This window comes from Rissa tridactyla, chromosome W (genome assembly GCF_028500815.1).
Source record: "Rissa tridactyla isolate bRisTri1 chromosome W, bRisTri1.patW.cur.20221130, whole genome shotgun sequence".
NCBI classification, from domain to species: Eukaryota; Metazoa; Chordata; class Aves; order Charadriiformes; family Laridae; genus Rissa; species Rissa tridactyla.
Genome location: NC_071496.1, coordinates 25,537,514 through 25,558,547, shown reverse-complemented (window position 1 = coordinate 25,558,547; position 21,034 = coordinate 25,537,514). Strand labels below are relative to the sequence as shown.

The following is a 21,034-nucleotide window of genomic DNA, read 5'->3' as shown; positions in this document are numbered from 1 at the left end:
TTGCTTTCATCTTTAAAGGCTAAGCAGACTTACGTTTGACTTGCATTTCCAAATGACACGTACAGAACTTTAGTCCCATAGAAGTTGCATCTGTATTGCAATGACTATTCTATGCATTTTACATTACAGCCATCATAGCTGCTGTTCACCCTTCTTTTCCCTAAATATTTCATATGCTCTAGCTTAATGTTTTTCAGAGAAACAGAGGTCCGGGAGAGCAGACAAATCTATTCACCAGTAATGTGATTATAAATTGCAAACAAGGCTAGAAGGGTAAAATTCAAAAAATCCAGGGACTTATGTAATTATTATATTTTGGTCAGAGTCCATCTTGGATAATCACTTTTTGGATACTTAATTTTCCTTATAATTCAGTTGGATATCAAATAATTTTAAACTAATATTAAAAATGTTATGGTTATCAAATTTATACATATTTGTGCCTGTTATGCTCTGCAGTGTTTCAGGCAGTTCAAGAGCATAGGAATGGCTGCATTTCATTTGAATAAAGTTTTTCTATAGATCATCTCACATAGGAAATATTGAAATCCAAGAGGCGATCCAGCAGTGGTATTATTCCTGTGTGTGGCATTAGGTATTCCTAAGTCTCACATTTTGCTCAGCACATTACATGCCATCAGATGCACATGGGAAAAATGTGTTACAAAAATCAACAGGGATATCAATGCAATGACTATATTATAGACTAAAATGACTATGATGCAGTTTTCATCAAAATAATTGTTCAGAAAAATACAAACAATAACTATTAAATTCTTAAAAAGTTGAAAAACAATGCAGATGAAAAAAAAACTGTAGATGCTGCTGATTGATAGGAACATTTCTGTCCCACGTGCAGATATTGTGAAGGTAACCACAGAAATAGGGAAATGTTGGGAGGAATAGATCATATATTGTTTTATTGCTCTGTTTCCAGGTTCTCAGTCTGCTATGATGATATTTGCTTCTCTTCAGGAACTGTTAATTGTCTACCACACCCATCTTTGCCTCTTTTAAAATAGCTAGTACAGAAATCTTGTTTTACTAGAAAAATGGAGAATACATGGTAACTTACCTGAGTAAAACTCAAAGAAGGTAAAAGTTTTACAATGTGTCAATAGATCTGTATACTTACTGGAGCCTTCTCTGGGCTGCAAGCAGTAAGTTTACAGTTGTTTAATTTTCCTCCATTATTACCTCTGTAGGTGACAGGTGCCATATAATGTGTGGTAGCAACTTGTGTTTCTTCCTGATAAAAATGCACCCAGAACAGGAAGGTGAGAAAACTCCAAGAAGCAGGAGTGACCCTGTCACTCATCATAGCAGGAGGCTGGATCAGCTCCACTCTCTTCCACGTAGAAATACCAATCTCATTATTTAAAAAAAAAAAAAAAGCATTACTTCAAAATGCAAAAATCCAGAAAATAGGAAGCCTGGGGTTTGTTTTATTTCTCTCTTCTTAACTCTGAAGTAATTTTCAGTCTCTTTTTCACAGCCATCTAGCTTAAACTGTTTCTTTTTTAATAAGATTCATAATTAACACAGTTATTCAACTCGCAGAACTAGAGTCTTCATATCAGTATTAAGAGATTAGAACAAAAAAAGAGGTGATAACATATAGAGCTTGTGCTTTACTTCAGTACTTCTAAGGGGACAGTGTATGCCCTTTGAGATATGAGTGATGTCTATCAGTCAAGAAGTAAAATAGAAAGTTTCTCTCTGAAACATAAACATATTGGGGAAGGTATTTTTCCTGAAGTCCTACTGCCACCCTTTCTACAAAAATAATTGAATGTTGTGGTTTTGGCCAAATCGGCCAATGGCCGGCGACAGATGCTCCCCCCCAGCCTCTTGCACACGGAGGGGAGGAGGAGAGATAAAGAGATTTATGAGTTTAGAAGAAACTAAACTACTTTAATAAAATAGTAATAAAATAAAAAGGAAAATAATGAAATAGATACAGTATATACAAAACCATATCGAGCTCCCAGGATGATGTCACCAGCAGGCACTGGGGAAGTCCCAGACTGGACTCAGCGACGAGTGGGAACCAGGTTCCAGAGTTGGAGTCAGGAACACACGGATCGGGATCAAAGGCAGACGAACAGACAGGGTTCTCCTCAGACGTCGTCCATTGAAGGAAAAGCGTTGACCCTTTGATCCCTCAGCTTTTATACTGAGCATGGAGCAGATGGGATGGAATATCCCTGTTGGTCAATTTTGGGTCACCTGTCCTGTCCGCTCCTTCCTGCAGGTGGGACCCCTCTACGCTTTTCCACTTCTGACCCTCCAACAGGGCAAATAACAAAATTAGCTGACCTTGGTTGTTATAGCAATAAGTATAAGCAAGAGCCTCTCTGCGTACCATTCCTTGGCACAAACTGTCTTATTAGTGAACGAACCATTTTCGGCACAATATGCTGTTAATTTCAGAGAGTTAGAAGAGACCTAGCTAAGAAATATAACTACTGAACAGAAAGTTGGTTCTATTTTACCTCAAACCAGGACATTGAATTATATAAATAATTTAGCATGCCCAATATTTTTGTATCTACCTCAAAGTATACCTTATTGTAATTGTGTATTTTTTCATTAGTAGCTGACCGTTTTGTAGACTATAAAAATGAATATAATCTTCTAATTCTCATACTACACTTGTTTATCAGAAATGACCATACAATAAGTAAACTTTATGTCTTAATTTTGTTTCAGATATGTGTATATGAAAGCATTTACAATAACTGCTGTAGAGAAAATATGAATATAGTTTTCTGTACAACAGTTCCTTAAGATTGTTTTTTATTACTGTGTTTATAGAGTTCAGGACAACTTTCACTTGCTCGAAAAAACTACCAGTAGAAAAGGATGTGTATGAAGGTGTGTAGGATGGGACTGAGGGTGAAGTTCACTGCATGCAGTGGTTTCCTTATTGAGCTGTACAGTCCTCAGTAGATGAAGCAATTTGCTTTGTCCTAGTGAACCAAATGCATCCCATTCTGCAATTTTGCATGGGATGCTGTAACTTTCCATCATCTAATACCATGACCCATGCCACAATCTATCACATATTTAGCAAAGCACTTAGAAAAAATCAGATACATAGAGGTTATCAAGTAAGTTCTTAGAGGGTGGGGATGATGACAATAATGTACATAAATTTGCAATTTTGAATTAGGAACACTAATATACTCATAGCGTATGTACACACATGCATATATATCAGTATTTATCCTTAGAGCATTTTTAAAAACACTTAACACCTCCTTCCAGTGAATGCATTTTGTATTTCAATATAGTTGTTATTTTCTAGAAATCTGACATTTATGAGTGGACTATTTGTTTACCAACTTCAATTTCTAGTTAGACCATATTACAGTGCACTAAAGTAATTTAAATGCTTAAACTTTATGGGCAGTTTTTATTTTCTCCTGTTTTCTTTGACCTATATTACTTCCAAAGTTTTCCTTTTGATTAATATAACCTTAGTTTACAGGGATGTGTTCACCAAGATGCTATAAATCATTTTATATGATAGCTCTCACTATGATTACAGTGAGAGTGAGCAGTGCAAAGCAGACTATTTGTGGTGTATGAAGGTACAGACTCTGGCTGTGATGAGCACAAAATCGTTTATTGCTTCTCAAGCCTCGGCTTTTATACCCGAGCTCTAAAACTTTCCGTGCACCTGCTAGGCAAGTAAACACATATTTCAGATCACTAACCCAGTCACCTTATTCAGTTCCCACCAAGATAAGCACGCAAAGCTGTTTTCTTGTTCCATGTTTATATTGAACCAGTTCCTCTTCGTTCCATCCGTATTGATATCTGCATTCCTGTTTCTGTGTGCTCTGCTCACTGTGTCCTTGGCCATACGCAGGCCTCTGCTCGTAGATCTGCCACATCTCCCCCTTTTTTGTTTAACACCAGACCATTTATTAACAAGGTCGCCATGACTTGTGCTTCTACTCGTCGTGACGCTCTTAGCAGTTTATATACTAAACACAATTAAAAACAGAATCAAAAAGAACCCTGCTAAGGCAATAAATACCCAGATTCCTAAATTTAGCCCAGAAAGCCAATTTTTTTTGGATTTACCTACGAGAAATCCTTTTGTAATATTTCAAATACATTGTGGTTCATTAAGTCTTGAATCTTTAGTATTTGAGCTTTTAGCTGATCATGTAAAGGATGAATATTTTGTTGCAATGACATGTCAAAAGCACCTTGGAGATGGTGTTTAACCATTTCTCAGCCATGTAGCAACATATTCCAGGGGAGAGATATAACACAAAGTCTTTGAGAGTTGTACTCCCAATCACAATACAGAGAAAGGCATGTTTTTAATGCATTTTGCCGATCCCCTATCCATATTACTGTTGCTTCTAAAGCTTGTAATCTGGCTAATATTTCTTCATCTATACGTTCTTGCATATCTAATTCTTCAGTTACATTAGATAAAGTTTCTCCTACAACCTTAGCAGTCTGGACAGATTCAGTAAACGCAGCAATGGCTACAGAAGCTGAAGCTAAAATAACAACTGCAGATACTATTGCAAAACTCATGAGAAGTACAAATTATTACAGAATCTTCTTGCTCATAACTTCTATTTGTTGTAGTATTATCTATGGTTAGCTTATGAAGACTTCTGTTTTCAAATACAAATCCCATTCGCCAGCCCTCAGTATGTAGCACAATATACAAAAGAATCTACATGAGACAGAAAAGAGATAAGCATTAAAAACTGAAAGATTAATAAAAATACCCATCCTTAGGTATGCCTGCTTTTACTCATTGATCGGCTTGACTGGTTTCAGGCCTTCCTTTTCCTGTACTGGGCTCGGCTTCAAAGTGTGCTCATGTCTCTCTCCCTCTCTCCGACACGAGACAGCCCCCTTATATCCTGCACCGGACTGAGTGGAAAAGTACAGGCTAGAGTCGCTGCACGCGTGGCCAGCGCATGCAGCGAGTCTCACAAGACTCATGATCCAGCTTTGCTAACAGCAGCTGTCTGATACGTGACTACATTGTTGTACTCCCTTCTTGTTATCTTCTTCTGTGAAGGTCAGGTTCTCATGGATACACACATGGTTTTTGTAGCAACAGTACTGAGTCCCTTTTTCCCAACATGTATACTGGGTTTGGTTCAACTAGTAATTTTCCGTTGTGTCTCACTCGGACCATCCTCTATTATCCCTTACGCATGCCATCCTGTAGTTGGGACACAACGATATTCTACAACTCGTACAAGGGTACGATGCAAAGCGGCATTTACAGCTGATCGTATAATGCTTATTAAACACGGCAAACAGCATACTAAACATAACAGACAAATTCCTTCCACACAGGCAATGAGTATAATTTGCTTCAACCAACCCCATCCCCAAGTCCATCCAGGAAAGAGATTTCACCCAGTGGTCTCCACAAGTTGCTGGTTCGGTCGGTGCAGTTCTTGCAGCTGGGCATGGATGGATTTGGAGTGGTCACTTAGATTCATACAATACAGTCCTTTAAAATCTTGACAACCATGTCTGTGAGCTGAAAGCAAAAAAATCAGTAGCAGCTCTGTTTTGCAGCGTCGCATGTCGAATACTATCTACATCTAGCAATAACTCAGAAATAGCTGTACTAGTAGCATTGTTAAACTTATCCTTGGCAGCAAGAGAGTCCTTGTTAGCAAGAGCGCATGCGGACTCCCTGTTCTCGCTGGTATAGTTTTCTCACTGTGCTTTGATCTTCTTCCACAACAGGCCAAGATTCTCAAGCAGCTAGATAAGGTGTCCGTGAGTCCATTACAGGCTTATGTCATCCAAATGTTTTTCTTGCCAGCACCCGAGACTGAATAACAATTGGTGTGATATCTGTGTTTTCCAGCACCCAGGTGCAAGTCCCTTGAGTGTATTTACAATCCTCCTTTCCGATCTTCCGTTGCTTTCCCATATTCCACCCCCTTGCTCAAGAGACCGCCTCTGCTGGGGTTCATTTTAGTCTTGCAGGGTATAACACAGAGCAATCTACTAAGGCATGCAATAACATATACACATATAGGAAAAAACCAAAAACATATCTCTATGGTACTGCTTTGAATCAGGTGTCCTATTTCTCTTTTTCTGATGCTTTCTCGTAGCGCGTATGGCATACTTTTGTGCTAACGTGGCACATTTCCCTTCTAATTGTTCCTGTTTGGGTTTTTTTGTTATTTTGTTTTTTTCTTTTTTTCTTTCCTTTCTTTTTTTTCCATCACTTACGACTGACATAAAAGTCTGCCTTTGCAACAAGAGCTCACCCTTAAGTTTCTCATTTTCCTACAGAGCATCCTATAGATTTGGACTCAACTCCTTTTCCCAATCAACCATGATCTTATAGACAAACAACAAACAACCAGCGATACGCCCTGCACAGGCAAGCTGTTCCCGAGACCGTAAACGTGTCGGCTGGTGAAAACTCCCCCAATATTTCAGGACTTCCATCTGTTCTACGGCCCATCCTGGTCTATCTACCTGGGGCGCGCTCGCCTTACGTCTAAACATTGTGTATATACAAACTTCTTCACTTGACGGAGTGTCAGCCCTAGTTGCATACAAGAACAGTACCACACCGGGCAGAACACCTGCTCAAGGGGAGTCACCTAACGACACTGCACACGACAAAAAACAAACAGTAGCACACATGCTGATCAGCAGGTATAAGCTGGCGCCCGCACACACTTACACAGCAGACATACAAAAACAGCACTTCTATCTCAGGGAGACGACTGGGGAGGGGAGGGGGTGAGGCGAGCGGCGGTGGGAGCGAAGCAGCTCCAGCTCCGGCCTTCTCCGCTGACATTCTGACAATACACCGCAATACCCCGATTCCGGCTGCGCATGTATAAGCAGTTGATAAGGAGGAACAGACACGGTACCTGGCGCAAACGGAGAAGGGTTAAGAATGGAGGAGCGCAATAACGACTTTTGTCGCTGTTGCTGTAAAATCTCCTCCGCAGTTGGAGCAGATGCAGGCATAGCTTTAATTGGGGTTAAAGGTGGATATAAATCAGGTTCAGTCTCTGGATTTATTGGACCAGGATCAAAGGGATCTTCTGGCTCTTCGCCTCCTGAATTCTGCTTTTGGTAATGTTCTTCAGGACTGGGAATTTTAGCATATTCAGGCTGAGGGTCCGCAACTGGGGGTATCATTTCAAAAGACTGAGGTTCCTCTGGGGGAGCTTGTGGTGCCCCTCCAGCAAACCCTTGCAGGGCTTGTTCTGCAGGATGCAGTATGGCAGTGTATACAGTTCGCCAAGTAAGTATTATTCCTTCTGGCAAGGACAACTGCAGCATCTCCCGCATTTGCAATTCCTTCCCCACTTTTTGCCAGTGAGCTAAATCATAGGAACCCCCTTCAGGGAACCATGAGCAATAATCATGTATCCATACAAGCAAAGTCACTAGTTAGACAGGGGCCACTTTAAAGTCCTGTTCTGTGAAAGTGCGCTGCAGAAGTTCAAGTTGCAATTTCTGTTCTCGAGTAGCTGTTTGTCCCATTTTTAATATCTACTGTGGCTGCTCACCTTTTTCGTCCAGTGAACGGCGATGAAAGTAATTGTTAAGAGCTCTCGGTATGAATTCCTCCATCCAGCCATGGGTTACACTACTGGATAATTAGTACTTCATATCTCTGTTCCTTTTAGTCCTTGTTCTTTTAAACCCTGTTCAGGCGCCATTTGTGGTGTATGAGGGCAGAGACTCTGGCTGTGATGAGCACGAAATCGTTTATTGCTTCTCAAGCCTCGGCTTTTATACCCGAGCTCTAAAACTTTCCGTGCACCTGCTAGGCAAGTAAACACATATTTCAGATCACTAACCCAGTCGCCTTATTCAGTTCCCACCAAGATAAGCACGCAAAGCTGTTTTCTTGTTCCATGTTTATATTGAACCAGTTCCTCTTCGTTCCATCCGTATTGATATCTGCGTTCCTGTTTCTGTGTGCTCTGCTCACTGTGTCCTTGGCCGTATGCAGGCCTCTGCTTGTAGATCTGCCACAACTATTCCTGGAATATAGGATACATTTTAGTCTTACAGGGATACATCTTAGTCTTACAGGTGGAGAAAATAAAGTTTCTGTGGAAGAACGCATTTTTAGATATAAGTCTGTTTTTTGTGGTTGTATTCAGTTACTGAAGACAGTTGTTTGGGCTTTTTTGATTTGTTTTTCACAAGTGCTGAGGGAGCTGGAAGATGTCATCGTGAGGCCACTCTCGATAATCTTTGATCAATCATGGCGACCAGGAGAAGTGCCCAAAGACTGGAGGAAGGCAAATGTCACTCCTATTTTCAAGAAGGGCAAGAAAGAGGACCCAGGGAACTACAGGCCTGTCAGCCTCACCTCCATCCCTGGAAGGTGATGGAGCAGCTAATCCTGGGAACCATTTCCAGGCACATGAAGTGCTGGAAGTCATCAAGAGTAGTCAGCATGGCTTCACCAAGGGGAAGTCATGCTTGACCAATCTGATAAACTTATGTGATGAAGTGACCAGCCTGGTAGAAGAGGGGAGAGCAGTGGCTATTGTTTACCCGGACTTGAGTAAGGCCTTTGACACTGTCTCCCAGCAGGGGGGTTGGACCAGATGACCTCCAGAGGTTCCTTCCAACCTCAACCATTCTGTGATACTTTTGAGTTGTTTTTGTAAAATCTTTAAATCCCTTGTCTGAAAAATCTCAAAATGCTTTACAGGGAGTAATTGAATGTCATTTCTGCTCTGAGGTGGGGAAATCTACTCATTTTATAGTTGTGAAAAACTGAGCAATATCCAACAATATGGATAGCAAGCAGAAGAGTTGAGATTATTGAGAAATCATTGCTGCATCTAACTTGGATCTTCCCTAGTTTCCTAGAACTATTCATCTGTGATAATGAGGAAGACATTAGCAACTGAGAGGAGTGATTAGTATTACAGTTAATATTTTAAATTATTATTCATTGTGTGATAACTACAACAATATGAAAAAATAAACAAATTTTAAAAAGTATAAAGGAGGAGGCTAACACAGCACTTTGAAGGATCTGGTTCTGACCCTCTAATATTTATTTTTCCTATCTGTTATTAGACACAGACTAATTGATATGACCTCCACATATAGCAAAAGTAGCAGCACATGAGTATCAAGAAACTTCAGAAACAGGTATGTTTTGATTTAGTTAGCCAGCCAGCATTGGAAATTACCTGAAGTGGCTGGAAGAGAGGAAGTGTCTGTAGTCTTCAAAAAATCAATTTTCACTTGTAGACCTGCCATTCCTTCTTTTTTGATCAGATAATAGGCTATTTTGGTTGAATTAAATGTGCGGTGGAGGTATACTAATTCTGTTCACTAATTAATTGCTTGTTTTTATCATTTGAGGGTATTTTAAGTACCTGACCAGGGAAGATATAAAATGGCTAATTGCTTCAGTGAGGCTGTGGCTGTTGGAATACTAGGTATTATCTGTTGTGTGGTTCTTTACAGGGCTATTCTTAAAGAAACGTTTATGAGGTTTAAGTCTTCACTGACAGACAATTCTTGGCATGAAGAAATTGTCTCTTTTTCAACTTGCTGTTGGATTTTTAGAAAAAGTGTTGGGTGCTCTCTGCTGTAGTTTCAGCATATTCAACTTGTATTGGTGACATGTGGTCACTGTGCTGTTTGTGTTTATAGAAACTTCAAGTTAGTGTTTAAAAATTAAATTTTAAAATGAAGTATCAATTTTTACTCTTTGGTAGTTGGAGGAAGGGGCTTTTTCCTTTGTTCTTAATAATCACTAGGAACTTCCATAGTCTTGGTATGAGAAAATGAAAGTCATGGTTATTCTTTTACTAATTAAATTGTTCTGTAGCAGCTTGGTGTAATTTGTGCTCAATTTGTACAGCTTTCACAATGGAAAATAAAGAATATTTGCTGCTTTTCTAAGTTAAATACTGATTTTTATGGAATTACTGCAGCAAGTAGTAATGCTGTTTGAAAAGAAAAACAATTCCCCAGAGAAAGAGAGGCACCCAAATCCATGCAATTATACCTGTACGTCTTTGGGATGTTTGCTTTGGGGAAAGATAAAGAGAAAACAAACAGAATGTGATTTGTGTGGTTTTTTTAAAGGCCACCTAGAAAGCGTGATGAGGGACTACAAATGTTTAACAGCAAAGTTACCTGTAATTTTGACTCTTCACAGTGGTTTTCAATCAAAAGCCCTATATATTTACAGTTTCTTGTTGTTGAAAAGCTTTTTTGAGATGGAGGGAGAGAAAAGGAGGATGTTGATTTTTCTGAGCTTGTCATCCAACCCTGAACCAAAATACTTCTTCCTGTAATGCTCAATAGCTTTTGATTTTTGATGGAAACTGTGATGATAATAGAGGTAAGATAGAGACAATCCTCTGGCTTCTCAGTGCCTTTCACAATTATGAGAACTTGCTTTGGGCTGCTTCTTTGAGTTCTGTCTCACTTTGCATCAAGTAAAATTTGTTAATCTGCAGGTTTATTTTTGTGATCTCAATGGGCAATATAGCAACAACAGCTCTTTGCCTTACATCTGCTTATTTCATCATTGAAATGAGTATCTATTTGGTCTCTAGAAACCTAGTCTACATTGTGACATACTCACTATTACTGATAAATTCAGCTATGATAGAAAAGTTATAGGAACCTACTTGTGGTGGGTTGACCCTAGTCAGTAACTAAACACCCACCAGCTGCTTTCTCACTTCCCCTGCAATGAGATGGGGAAAAGAATCAAAAGAAGCAAAACCAGAAACTCATGGGTCAAGATAAAGACAGTTCAATAAGTGAAGGAAAAAAAAAAAAAAAAGTGATACAAAGGCAGTTAGTTACCACCTCCCACAAGCAGACTAATGCCTAGTCAGTCTCAAAGCAACAACTACCTTAGAAAAACTCCCCTCCCAGTTTTATTGCAGGGCATGACATTATATGCCATGGAATAGCTCTTTGGTTAATTCAGGTCAGCTGTCCCAGCTGTGTCCCCTCCCAACCTCTTGCCCACCCCTAGCTTACTCATTAACAAGGGCAGAGTGAGAAAGAGAGAAGGCCTTGACGCTATGCAAGCACTGTTCAGCAATAGCTAAAACATTGGTGTGTTATCAATGTTGTTTTAGTCAAATCCAAAACACAGTACCATATGGGCTGCTATGAAGAAAGTTGATTCCATCCCAGCCAGACCCAGTACACAACTTCAGATTTTCCTTCACATTTTAAGTGACTTTTAGTAGTCTCAAATGTGTGAAAACGTGAGGGGGTTATTTCTTGTTCTAACTTAGAGACCTGGCTGCAAGAAACTGCTTGGTAGATGAAAACAACATTTTGAAAATAAGCGATTTTGGAATGTCTCGTCAAGAGGATGATGGAGTTTATTCATCATCAGGCTTAAAGCAGATTCCTATCAAGTGGACTGCTCCAGAAGCTCTCAACTATGGTAAGGATATAGCTTTATCTTCTTGGTATAAAAAATATGAAGTATAAGGTGCAAGGGGACAGTATTTGAGCATATATATAATTTTTCCTTTTTCCCAGTTCAGATCAACAGATGTTTAAAATATTTTAGTTACCTTTAAAATAATATTTCAGCCTCATATAAGTTATGTAAAAATACTATTTTCCCTTCAAAAAGAACAAGGCAGCAACATCAAAGTTGCTACTTATTCAACAGTAAAATAATGCTGTAGTTATGTTGCTAACTTGTTCCAGTGAGTGGGAAGTTCTGCATATTTATGGCATTTTTAAAAAAAAAAGGCAGAAGATTTTAACATTATAGAACACTCAGATAAATTATTAGATAAATCATTGCATTGGAGAAAAAAATGCTTTATTTTTTTAAACTGCAGCTTTGTTTATATGCACTTTTATATATTGTTATGCTATTATGGGGAGGAAAAAATTCATTATTTCTGATTAAGTGATGTGGGTAATAGTTTCAAAACAAAAATAGAAACTGCTGGATTTAGCTTTTTAGCTTGTAGGTAAAACTAGAAAAACTAGTTCTTCTAAGTAAAGTGAGTTGTGAAGAAGCAGCAGCATATTAAATGAATGAGCTCATATTCTGAATGCACTTCTCAACCAGTTCTTTACTTGAGTTCACAGAAAAAAAATCGAAACATCTTATATCTTCCTGTTAAGTTTTTCTAAATACTTCTCCCACCTTTTAGAGCTTTTGTTTAAAATAATGCATTGGAAATCATAATTTTCTTATGATTGTTAGAAGAAGAATCCTTTTCATTAGCAATTTTGTAGAAGTTGACGCCATACCACAATAATGCAAATCCTCCCCTTAGAAAGCTAATAATAAATGTAGTTAGAGTGACTGATCCTCTATTATCTATTTTTCTAAGAGGTGCTAGTGTTGCTAATGTTTACTGTGGAATACTATTTCTGTTTTGGGTGTTTATTCCACTATAAAAGGTGTTTTGAATTTTTATTTCTTTGTTTCAAAAGTACTTGTCATTTATTTGATATATAATGGAAACCCCTTCTCCACAGCCATATCAGTCCAGTCTACTACATTAAGCAGGAAACTGGCTTTTATGACGCCTTCATTTTGTACTTCTGAGTCTTTGCTATTTTCCACACCTGACAGGAGAAGAACGTATAGCTGATTAACATCTTTACTTATTTACTGTTTTCTAAAATGAAGGTTATTTCCCAAACACTGCAGAAAATCGCTTATCTCAAACATTTGTTAAAGTATTCAGCAGGCTAATATTCAGCTTTCATATTATGGTTGAAGCTTTCTGTGTTGTTTTTTTTTTGATGGATCATTTTTTCCACTCTCTTGAAAAGTGCAAGTTAAAATAATTGGTTTGTGTTTTGCTATTCTAATAATATGGTCATAAGTAACTATGTAGTTACTAGTAACTTAGTAACTATTGAAAGTAGTTAAGGATACCAGAGTGAAACAACTAAATGTGCAATATTTCAGAACTAGTTCACAATCATTGAGCATGTCAGTTCTCGATGGCAAAATTTAATGGTTGGAGGAAAATGAGAAATAGGGTCATTTGGTCATTACATGAATGATACAGTGCTTAAGAAAACAAATAAAAGTGCCTTTTTTTTAAACACTTCAGTATTCACTTTATGTGACATTAATAGCAGTCACAAAAAGATTTTAAATGACAAAATTAAGGTTGGAAAGTCTAGAAACTGGATTAAGGCAAATGGAACTGTTAGGGAGTTGTGTATGAAGTCATGAATGAAATCTTGATGCTACTGGAACATATGGAAGATTTAACCTTTAGTTCAGTGGGTACTGTTCAGTGCCATTCCATACCATTATTTTTACTTGGGACTACATGATTTCCATCACTTCCGTCAAGTGAAAATTTGTTTTAAATGCACCTAATAAAATTACATATTTAGGCCAAGGTGTAGGGTATTTTTGCTTCCAGTTCTCTCAAAATTAAAATGTACTTTTAATGCATGTTTTTCCAGTACAACTTTCCCAGTTTGTTAATGTTAATAAATTATTGTATTTGTTTATGAAAGAGCATGCCCTTTTTTCCCCAAATAATATCATAGTGGGAAAGACAATTAACTGTGTAGAAGTTGTACTTTCTTTTAAAAAAAAAAATAATCACTTGTATCTACCGAATGACTTCAATGAAAAGTGTTACATTCTGAAGAGAGTTGATATATAGACAAGAAAACTAATCTTATTACAAAGAGCAAAGTGAATGTCCATAATTACTGTCTACTAAACACACAAGCTAATGTAGATGGAGTTGTCAGCTGGAAGTGATATTTAGTTTAAGAGTAAATTGAACTTTCTGACATCAGAGCAGTTATATTGCCAACTGTCACTATAATTTACATTTATTTACCTTTATTCTAGTGTAAGTGGATTTAAAATGTTTAGCTGAAAATTTGACACAAGCGATGGGATTATAGGGCCTTTCTGGAAATGTGGCAGAAGGAGGGGAAAATAAGAGAAGTGAGTTAGTTTGGTTTGTTTAATGCTCAAAGATGAACAAACACACATCTGCAAGCATGTGTATGCTTTTAAGAATAAAGACAGTCATAGAATGTAACAAAGAAATACAGTCATAAAAAATGATGACAGCAACATGATAAATGGATTTTTTTAAGGTAACGTTTTCATAGACCCTGCTACAAAGGGCTAGGAGCCTACACTTTCTGAAATAGCGTGCATCTTGATGTGAATCCCTCAGGGACAATAGAAATCTCTCCCCCAAGAGCTATCCTTCTCCCATAATATAAAGCTTTCATTTCACAAAGAGGTTTGGATTTAAATTATCTTAATTATTCCATCTGTCTGAAGCATAGTTGAAGATAGTAGTAGACTAGACTTTTTAATTTGATTGGGTGCATCAGTTATTCAAGGTCCAAATTAAACAACAGTTGAAGCAACTGTAGATTCATTTCCAGAGAGTAGTTTCTCAGAGCAAGAAACCCAGGTCCTCTTTGCAATTAAGAACTACATTAATTTTAGCTCCTCTTGGAGGACTCATTGCCATGCTATATTAGGGAACTGGAAAAGGTAAATTTTTTAAGAGAATTGAAAGTGGTTATAAACAAGGAAAAAAACCCTGACGTTTTTCTGTCCTTTTATATTAAAATAACATTAAAAAATACATTTTGGGGCAGTAAATGGAAAGAAATTCTTAACTTACATGGAAAATGACCAACATGGTAAGATCTCAGCCATGTGCTTTGTGTAACAAGTCTCTGTCACATTACAGAACTTTAGGTTAGCTTATATTATTCCTGGGTATTAACTTTAAGATAATTGATGTTTATAATTTGAAATACAGGAGAACATGATATCTGAAGAACGTTCATTAGGAGCTACAGCTTTATTATGCTTAAAGCTTGCCAAAATAACACTTACCTCTGCAGAAAATATATGGCCATAATTATGTAAAACATGATTTTTTTTTCTGTAAGTTAAGCCACTGGTTTTCTTCCCTTTCCATAGGGAGATACACATCTGAGAGTGATGTATGGAGCTTTGGAATTCTTTTGTGGGAGACCTTCAGTTTAGGAGTATGCCCGTACCCTGGAATGACAAACCAACAAGCACGAGAACAAGTGGAGAAAGGTAGTTAATTGTAGGGAGCAAAAGAGATGCTGTGTAGATCCATAGGGATGTAGGTACATACAGTATAAAAAATAGCAAAGAAATAACATGTATTATCTAGCAACTTTAGCAAAAATATGAAATTATTTAGTTGCTGTTTAGCTTTCTGGGAGAAATAGTGTGATTTATAAGCTTCTTGATAAAAGGAAGATAATGACTAGTGACTTAAAGGACGACAAAGTTATAGCATGTTGGCTTTTGTGGCTACATAACTAAAAGATAAAATGGAGAGGAGGGACTGATTGCTGTGCAAATAGAGGCTTGACCAGAATGAATTAGTTAAGATATTGGAAGTGGAAATATCCCAAACTGCTAGAAGAAAAAATTATATCATTCTATCTTCTCTATTAAAGCATTTCAGACAAAATGTTAAGTTATGGTGGAGATTGGCAAGCTGGTTGAATGGTGAATGCCACATTTTTTTCTATTTTACAAAATAATCAAAAGACTTTAAAAGTAACAAATAAATGTGAGCAGGGTTTTGGGTCTTTGATTTCATCATCTTTAGTGGCATTTCAAGACTTTTCCTCCTCTACATATTTCTCCTGTGTAATTCGTAAACAGGTTCTTAGCTAGTAAAGCTACCAAATGATTAAAAACCTAGTTTGCTGAGTTATATAGAATGCTGTTGTTAATTATAATCACTGTAGATGACCATGGAAGTTTGTCCTTAAAAAAGCAAAGGAAAAAAATCTGATGTTTTTCAGAGCAGAGGAGTGTTTATAAAAACAAGTCTTGCTACCTAAGTACCGAAATTCTGTATGAACCCACTGAGAAAGATATTACAAGTCATATAAAATTTACCCTCAATATTTTTTTTTAATGCAATGATATTGAACTTCGCTCATTTCTTTTTAAATTTGTCAGTATGTATCTTTTTTCAATGCTGTGTATTTTTCCCTTTTTTATGTATTAGGATACCGAATGTCAGCACCACAAAAATGTCCAGAAGAAATATGTAAAATAATGCAGAGGTGCTGGGCCTACAAACCTGAAAACCGACCAAAATTCAGTGAGATTCAGAAAGACCTGTCTTCAATCAAAAAGAAAGTGACATAGTCATAAACTAGTCCAGTCTGCAGGACTTTATTTTCCAGTGAAGTAATATTTTCCTCTTAAACACTGCATTTATACATCATTATTTGCAATATTCTTCTAAATACTTTAAAATTAACTGGGGTTTTTATATACGAGTTTACCAATCATGTCTACACCTGCTTTAAAAACATATTCTGCCAAATGCTATATATACAGTCACAGTAATATTGTCATTTAGGATACAAAAAAGTAGAAAAGCAGATACTATAGATTTAAGTGACTGTGGCTTCTATCTGGTTTACAGCAAGTAAATGCTAGTGAAATTTTTCAGAGGTTTTCTATATTATGTTGTGTTCTTGCTCTCCTATCCCTGTCCCAGATATCAACACTATGGCACTGTAATGTGGTGACTGTGTCACACATGATGGCCTTAAAAGTGAAGACAGTTTTTGATAAGTATATTAATACTTTTATATTTTTAAAATTCTTTATGCATCTGATATTTTTAAATGATACCTTGTTTCAGGTTGAAGGTCAGATTCTGGATGTAAAGTGAAATCCAGAATTTTCTGTTCTAGAAAATTGAACTGCATGTGCATTTCTTACCATATTATAGTAAATACTTCTGACTTTGGATGTGATTTACTTAAGCTACTGCTTTTTTCCTGTGAAGCCATCAGAATTCAGTAATGTCTCCTTTTCAATGAACTATATTGAACTATGTAATACAATCGTTAGTTGTCTGTCCTTTATAATTTTAAATAGATATACATTTAAACTTGATTTATTTGCCAATTTTTTATATACTTTAAAGTTACACTTTTGAACTTCAGCTAGCTTTTTATTTTCATAGGCTGTTACAAAAAAGAATTTTGGTATTCTTGTAAACTGCAGACCGTTTTTGAATAGTCCTCTGTCTTTTCTGCAGTCCCCTTTTTACTGTGCCCTTCCAATAAATGTAAAATATTTGCATCAAACTGTCTCAAATTTAATTTGATATTTACAGGATATATTCTGTAGTCAAGTGGAAGATCAACTTTAGTAACTGCTGTGGTTTAACCCCAGACAGCAGCTAGAACCACGCATCCGCTTGCTCCCTCCCTCCAGTTGTGATGGGGGAGAGAATCAGAAGAGTAAAAGTGGGGAAAAACTTGTGGTTTGAGATAAAGACAGTTTAATAAGTAAAGCAAAAGCCGCGCAATCAAGCAAAGCAAAACAAGGAATTCATTCACTACTTCCCATTGGCAGGCAGGTGTTCAGCCATCTCCAGGAAAGCAGGACTCCATCACGTGTAATGGTTACTTGGGAAGACAAACGTGATCACTCTGAACATACCCCCTTCCTTCTTCTTCCCCCAGCTTTATATGCTGAGCATGACAGCACGTGGCATGGAATATCCCTTTGGTCATTTGGGGTCAGCTGTCCCAGCTGTGTCTCCTCCCAACTTTTTGTGCATCCCCAGTCTACTCGCTGGTGGGGTGGTATGAGGAGCAGAAAAGGCCTTGAGAGCTTAGCAACAACCAAAACCACCAGTGTGCTATCAACGCTATTTCTCATCCCAAATCCAAAACACAGCACTATACCAGCTGCTAATAAGAAAACCAACTCTATCCCAGCTGAAACCGTGACACACCTTTTGTCTTTCCTCATAGGGCATGTTCTCCAGCCTTTTGATCGTCTTCACGGCCCTCCTTTGGACCCTCTCCAGTCTTTCTGCACCTTTTTTGAGTTGTGGGGACCAGAACTGGACACAGTACTCCGGGTGCAGCCTGACAAGCACTGAGTAGAGTGGGATGATCATATCTCTATCTCTGACAGTAACGCCCCTGCGGATGCAGCCCAGGATATGATTTGCCTTTGTTGCTGCAGAAGCTCACTGCTGACTCATGTTCACCTTGCTGTCTACCAGGACCCCCAGGTCCCTTTCAGCAAGGCTGCTCCCCAGCCACACAGATCCTAGCCTGTACTGAGCTCTTTGGTTATTCTGACCCAGGTGCAGGACTTTGCACTTGTCTTTGTTAAACTTCATACTGTTCTTGCTAGCTCACTCTTCCAGCCTGTCCAGGTCTGGGTAAGATGGCTTGCCCTTCTGATGTGTCCACCTCATCACCCAGTTCAGTGTCATCAGCAAACTTGGTGAGGGTGCTTTCGATCCCATCATTCAGGACATTTATGAAGACGTTGAACAGCATGGGGCCCAGTATCGACCCCTGGGGGAACCCCACTTGTGACAGGCTGCCAGCCTGAGTAAAAACCATTGATCACCACCCTCTCAGTGTGGCCTGTTAGCCAATTTCCTACCCATCTTGCAGACCACCCATCCAGTCTTTATCTTGCCAGTTTGTCCAGGAGAAAGAAGGCTGTGGGAAACAGTGTAGAAGGCTTTGCTGAAGTCCAGGTAAACAACATCCACTGCTGACAGAAAATGTTATTTTGCTGTAGAAGGTTATCAGGTTAGTCAGGCATGACTTGCCCTTATTAAATCTGTACTGGCTTTTTCCAATCACCCACTTCATTTGGCTTGTGATAGTTTCTATGAGGATCGTTCCAGTGGGACTGAACGCGCCTTCAGCAAGTTTGCGGATGACACCAAGCTGAGTGGTGTGGTTGATGCTCTAGAGAGAAGGGATGCCATCCAGAGGGACCTGGACAGGCTAGAGAGGCAGTCCCATGTGAACCTCATGAAGTTCAGCAAGGCCTGTGCAAGGTCCTGCACCTGGGTCAGGGCAATCCCAAACATGGATACAGGCCGGGTGACGAGTGGATTGAGAGCAGCCCTGCAGAGAAGGACTTGGGGGTACTGGTGGATGAAAAACCGAATATGAGTTGGCAATATGGGCTTGCAGACCAGAAAACCAATCACATCCTGGGCTGCATCAAAAGAAGTGTGGCTACCAGGTCAAGGGAGGTGATTCTCCCCCTCTACTCTGTTCTTGTGAGATCCCACCTGGAGTATAGTGTTCAGCTCTGGGTCCCCCAACACAAGAAAGACATGGACCTGATAGAGCGGGTCCAGAGGAGGGCCACGAAGATGATCAGAGGGCTGGAGCACCTCTCCTATGAGGACAGGCTGAGAGAGTTGGGGTGGTTCAGCCTGGAGAAGAGAAGGCTCCGGGGAGACCTTGTTGCGGCCTTTCAATACTTAAACGGGGCCTTCTAAGAAAGACGGAGAGAAACATTTTAGCAGGACCTGTAGTGACAGGACAAGGGGCGATGATTTTAAACTGAAGAAGGGTAGATTTGGATTGGACATAAGGAAGAAATTCTTTACGATGAGGGTGGTGAGGAACTGGAACAGGTTGCCCAGAGAAGTTGTGGCTGCCCCATCCCTGGAAGTGTTCAAGGCCAGGCTGGATGGGGCTTTGAGTAACCTGGTCTAGTGGAAGGTATCCCTGTCCATGGCAGGAGGGTTGGAGCTAAATGATCTTTAAGGTCCCTTCCAACCCGAACCATTCTATAATTCTATGATTACTTTCCCAGGGACTGAAGTAAGACTAATGGGCCTGTAGTTTCCTGGGTCCTCTTTTGGGCCTTTCTTGTAGATGGGTATGGCATTTGCCCTCTTCCAGCCATCACCTGATCTCCATGACTTTTCAAAGATTATACAGTGGCCACGCAACAATGTCAGCCACTTCCCATGGATTTATGCAGGTTGAGGCCACAGACCAGCCCTTCCTTCACTACTGATGGGTCGACTCATGCTTTGTCATAGCTACTTGATCCTGTGAGGTGGGGTCCAGCTACACCAGTAAATACAGAGGCAAAGAAGGTACTGAGTACCTCTGCCTTGTCAGCTTTATTAGTGACTGGCTTCCTGTCCTGGTTCCAGCGGGGATAGGGTTAATTTTTCCTGGTATTCCATGCCATGTGAGCCATGCCCACCCTGAGCTGCCGGGGGAGGGGGCAGGAAGTCGCTGCTTGGAGCCGGCTGGGGCATCCCGGGTCCGGTCGGTGAGCGGCAGGGAGCGGCGGTTCCGTAATCGTGTTTGTATATTCCTCTGTCCGTGTTATTGTTGTTGTTTGCTTGTTCCCTTTGCTGTTCTGTTAAACTGCCTTTGTCTCAACCCAAGAGTCTTGCCTTTTTCTTCTGATTCTTCCTGTATTGGGAAGGCCCGAGCGAGCGGCACGTGGTTCTTTGTTGCCGTCTGAGGCTAAACCACGACAGTCCTTTTTGGCGCCCAACGTGGGGCTCGAAGGGTTGAGATAATGACAGAATCCAACTAGAGCTTGAAAAAACGAATTTGTTGTATGCGTTTATTGTATTAGGCAAATAGTCGCTCATCACCATGTTGCTTGGTTTGTTCTCATGGCTGTTATGTGAATTCCTATATGGTTTATGTACTCCCTGTGATGATTATTGTTACTTCTGGGAGAGGGATGAGGATTATCATTTTGCTGTCCTGTGCAATATCGGCTTATGATATGATAACATCACTTGTTAGACAGTTACTTTGGGGCTTTTATGTGGTGTTGCTGTCCTGTCCGTACATTGGGCACCGTCTCTCAGAATTTATTAATAATTACACCCAGTCTGTGGGGGAAACAGGGGGGGACACTTTCCCCAGCTCTTTTGCCTCCCTTTTCTCCTTCGGGTCAGGTATGGCAGCTTTTGAGAATGTTGAATATCCTTGGGATGCTCAAACCAGCATGTTCCTATTGTTATGTCTGCTGAATATGTTCCCGGTCCTGTTTAGGGTTAAACACCTGTTTAAGACTACCACCCGGAGATCTGCCCTGAGGCTGGATAGTCAGGGGTGGCATGGCATGTGGGAGAACATGGGCAGGTACCTAGAGAACTTCTCACCTCCAGTGGTCTGGGACTTCACCCCTGAACAATTACAGGACCCTGATAAAGTGGTAGAATATTTGAAGGGAAAA

General features: G+C 39.4%; 1 protein-coding gene across 2 annotated transcripts in view; it reads left to right on the top strand.

The window, feature by feature from the left end:
• Positions 1-16,177, top strand: part of LOC128901961 (tyrosine-protein kinase Fer-like) — a 257,810-nt gene extending 241,633 nt beyond the window's left edge. For both annotated transcript variants that reach the window (XM_054184168.1, XM_054184167.1), the window contains 3 exons: positions 11,286-11,440; positions 14,957-15,079; positions 16,035-16,177. In XM_054184168.1, the coding sequence (XP_054040143.1) occupies positions 11,286-11,440; positions 14,957-15,079; positions 16,035-16,177 (421 nt within the window). The remainder of the gene's footprint in view (positions 1-11,285; positions 11,441-14,956; positions 15,080-16,034) is intronic.
• The last annotated feature ends 4,857 nt before the right edge of the window (positions 16,178-21,034 follow it).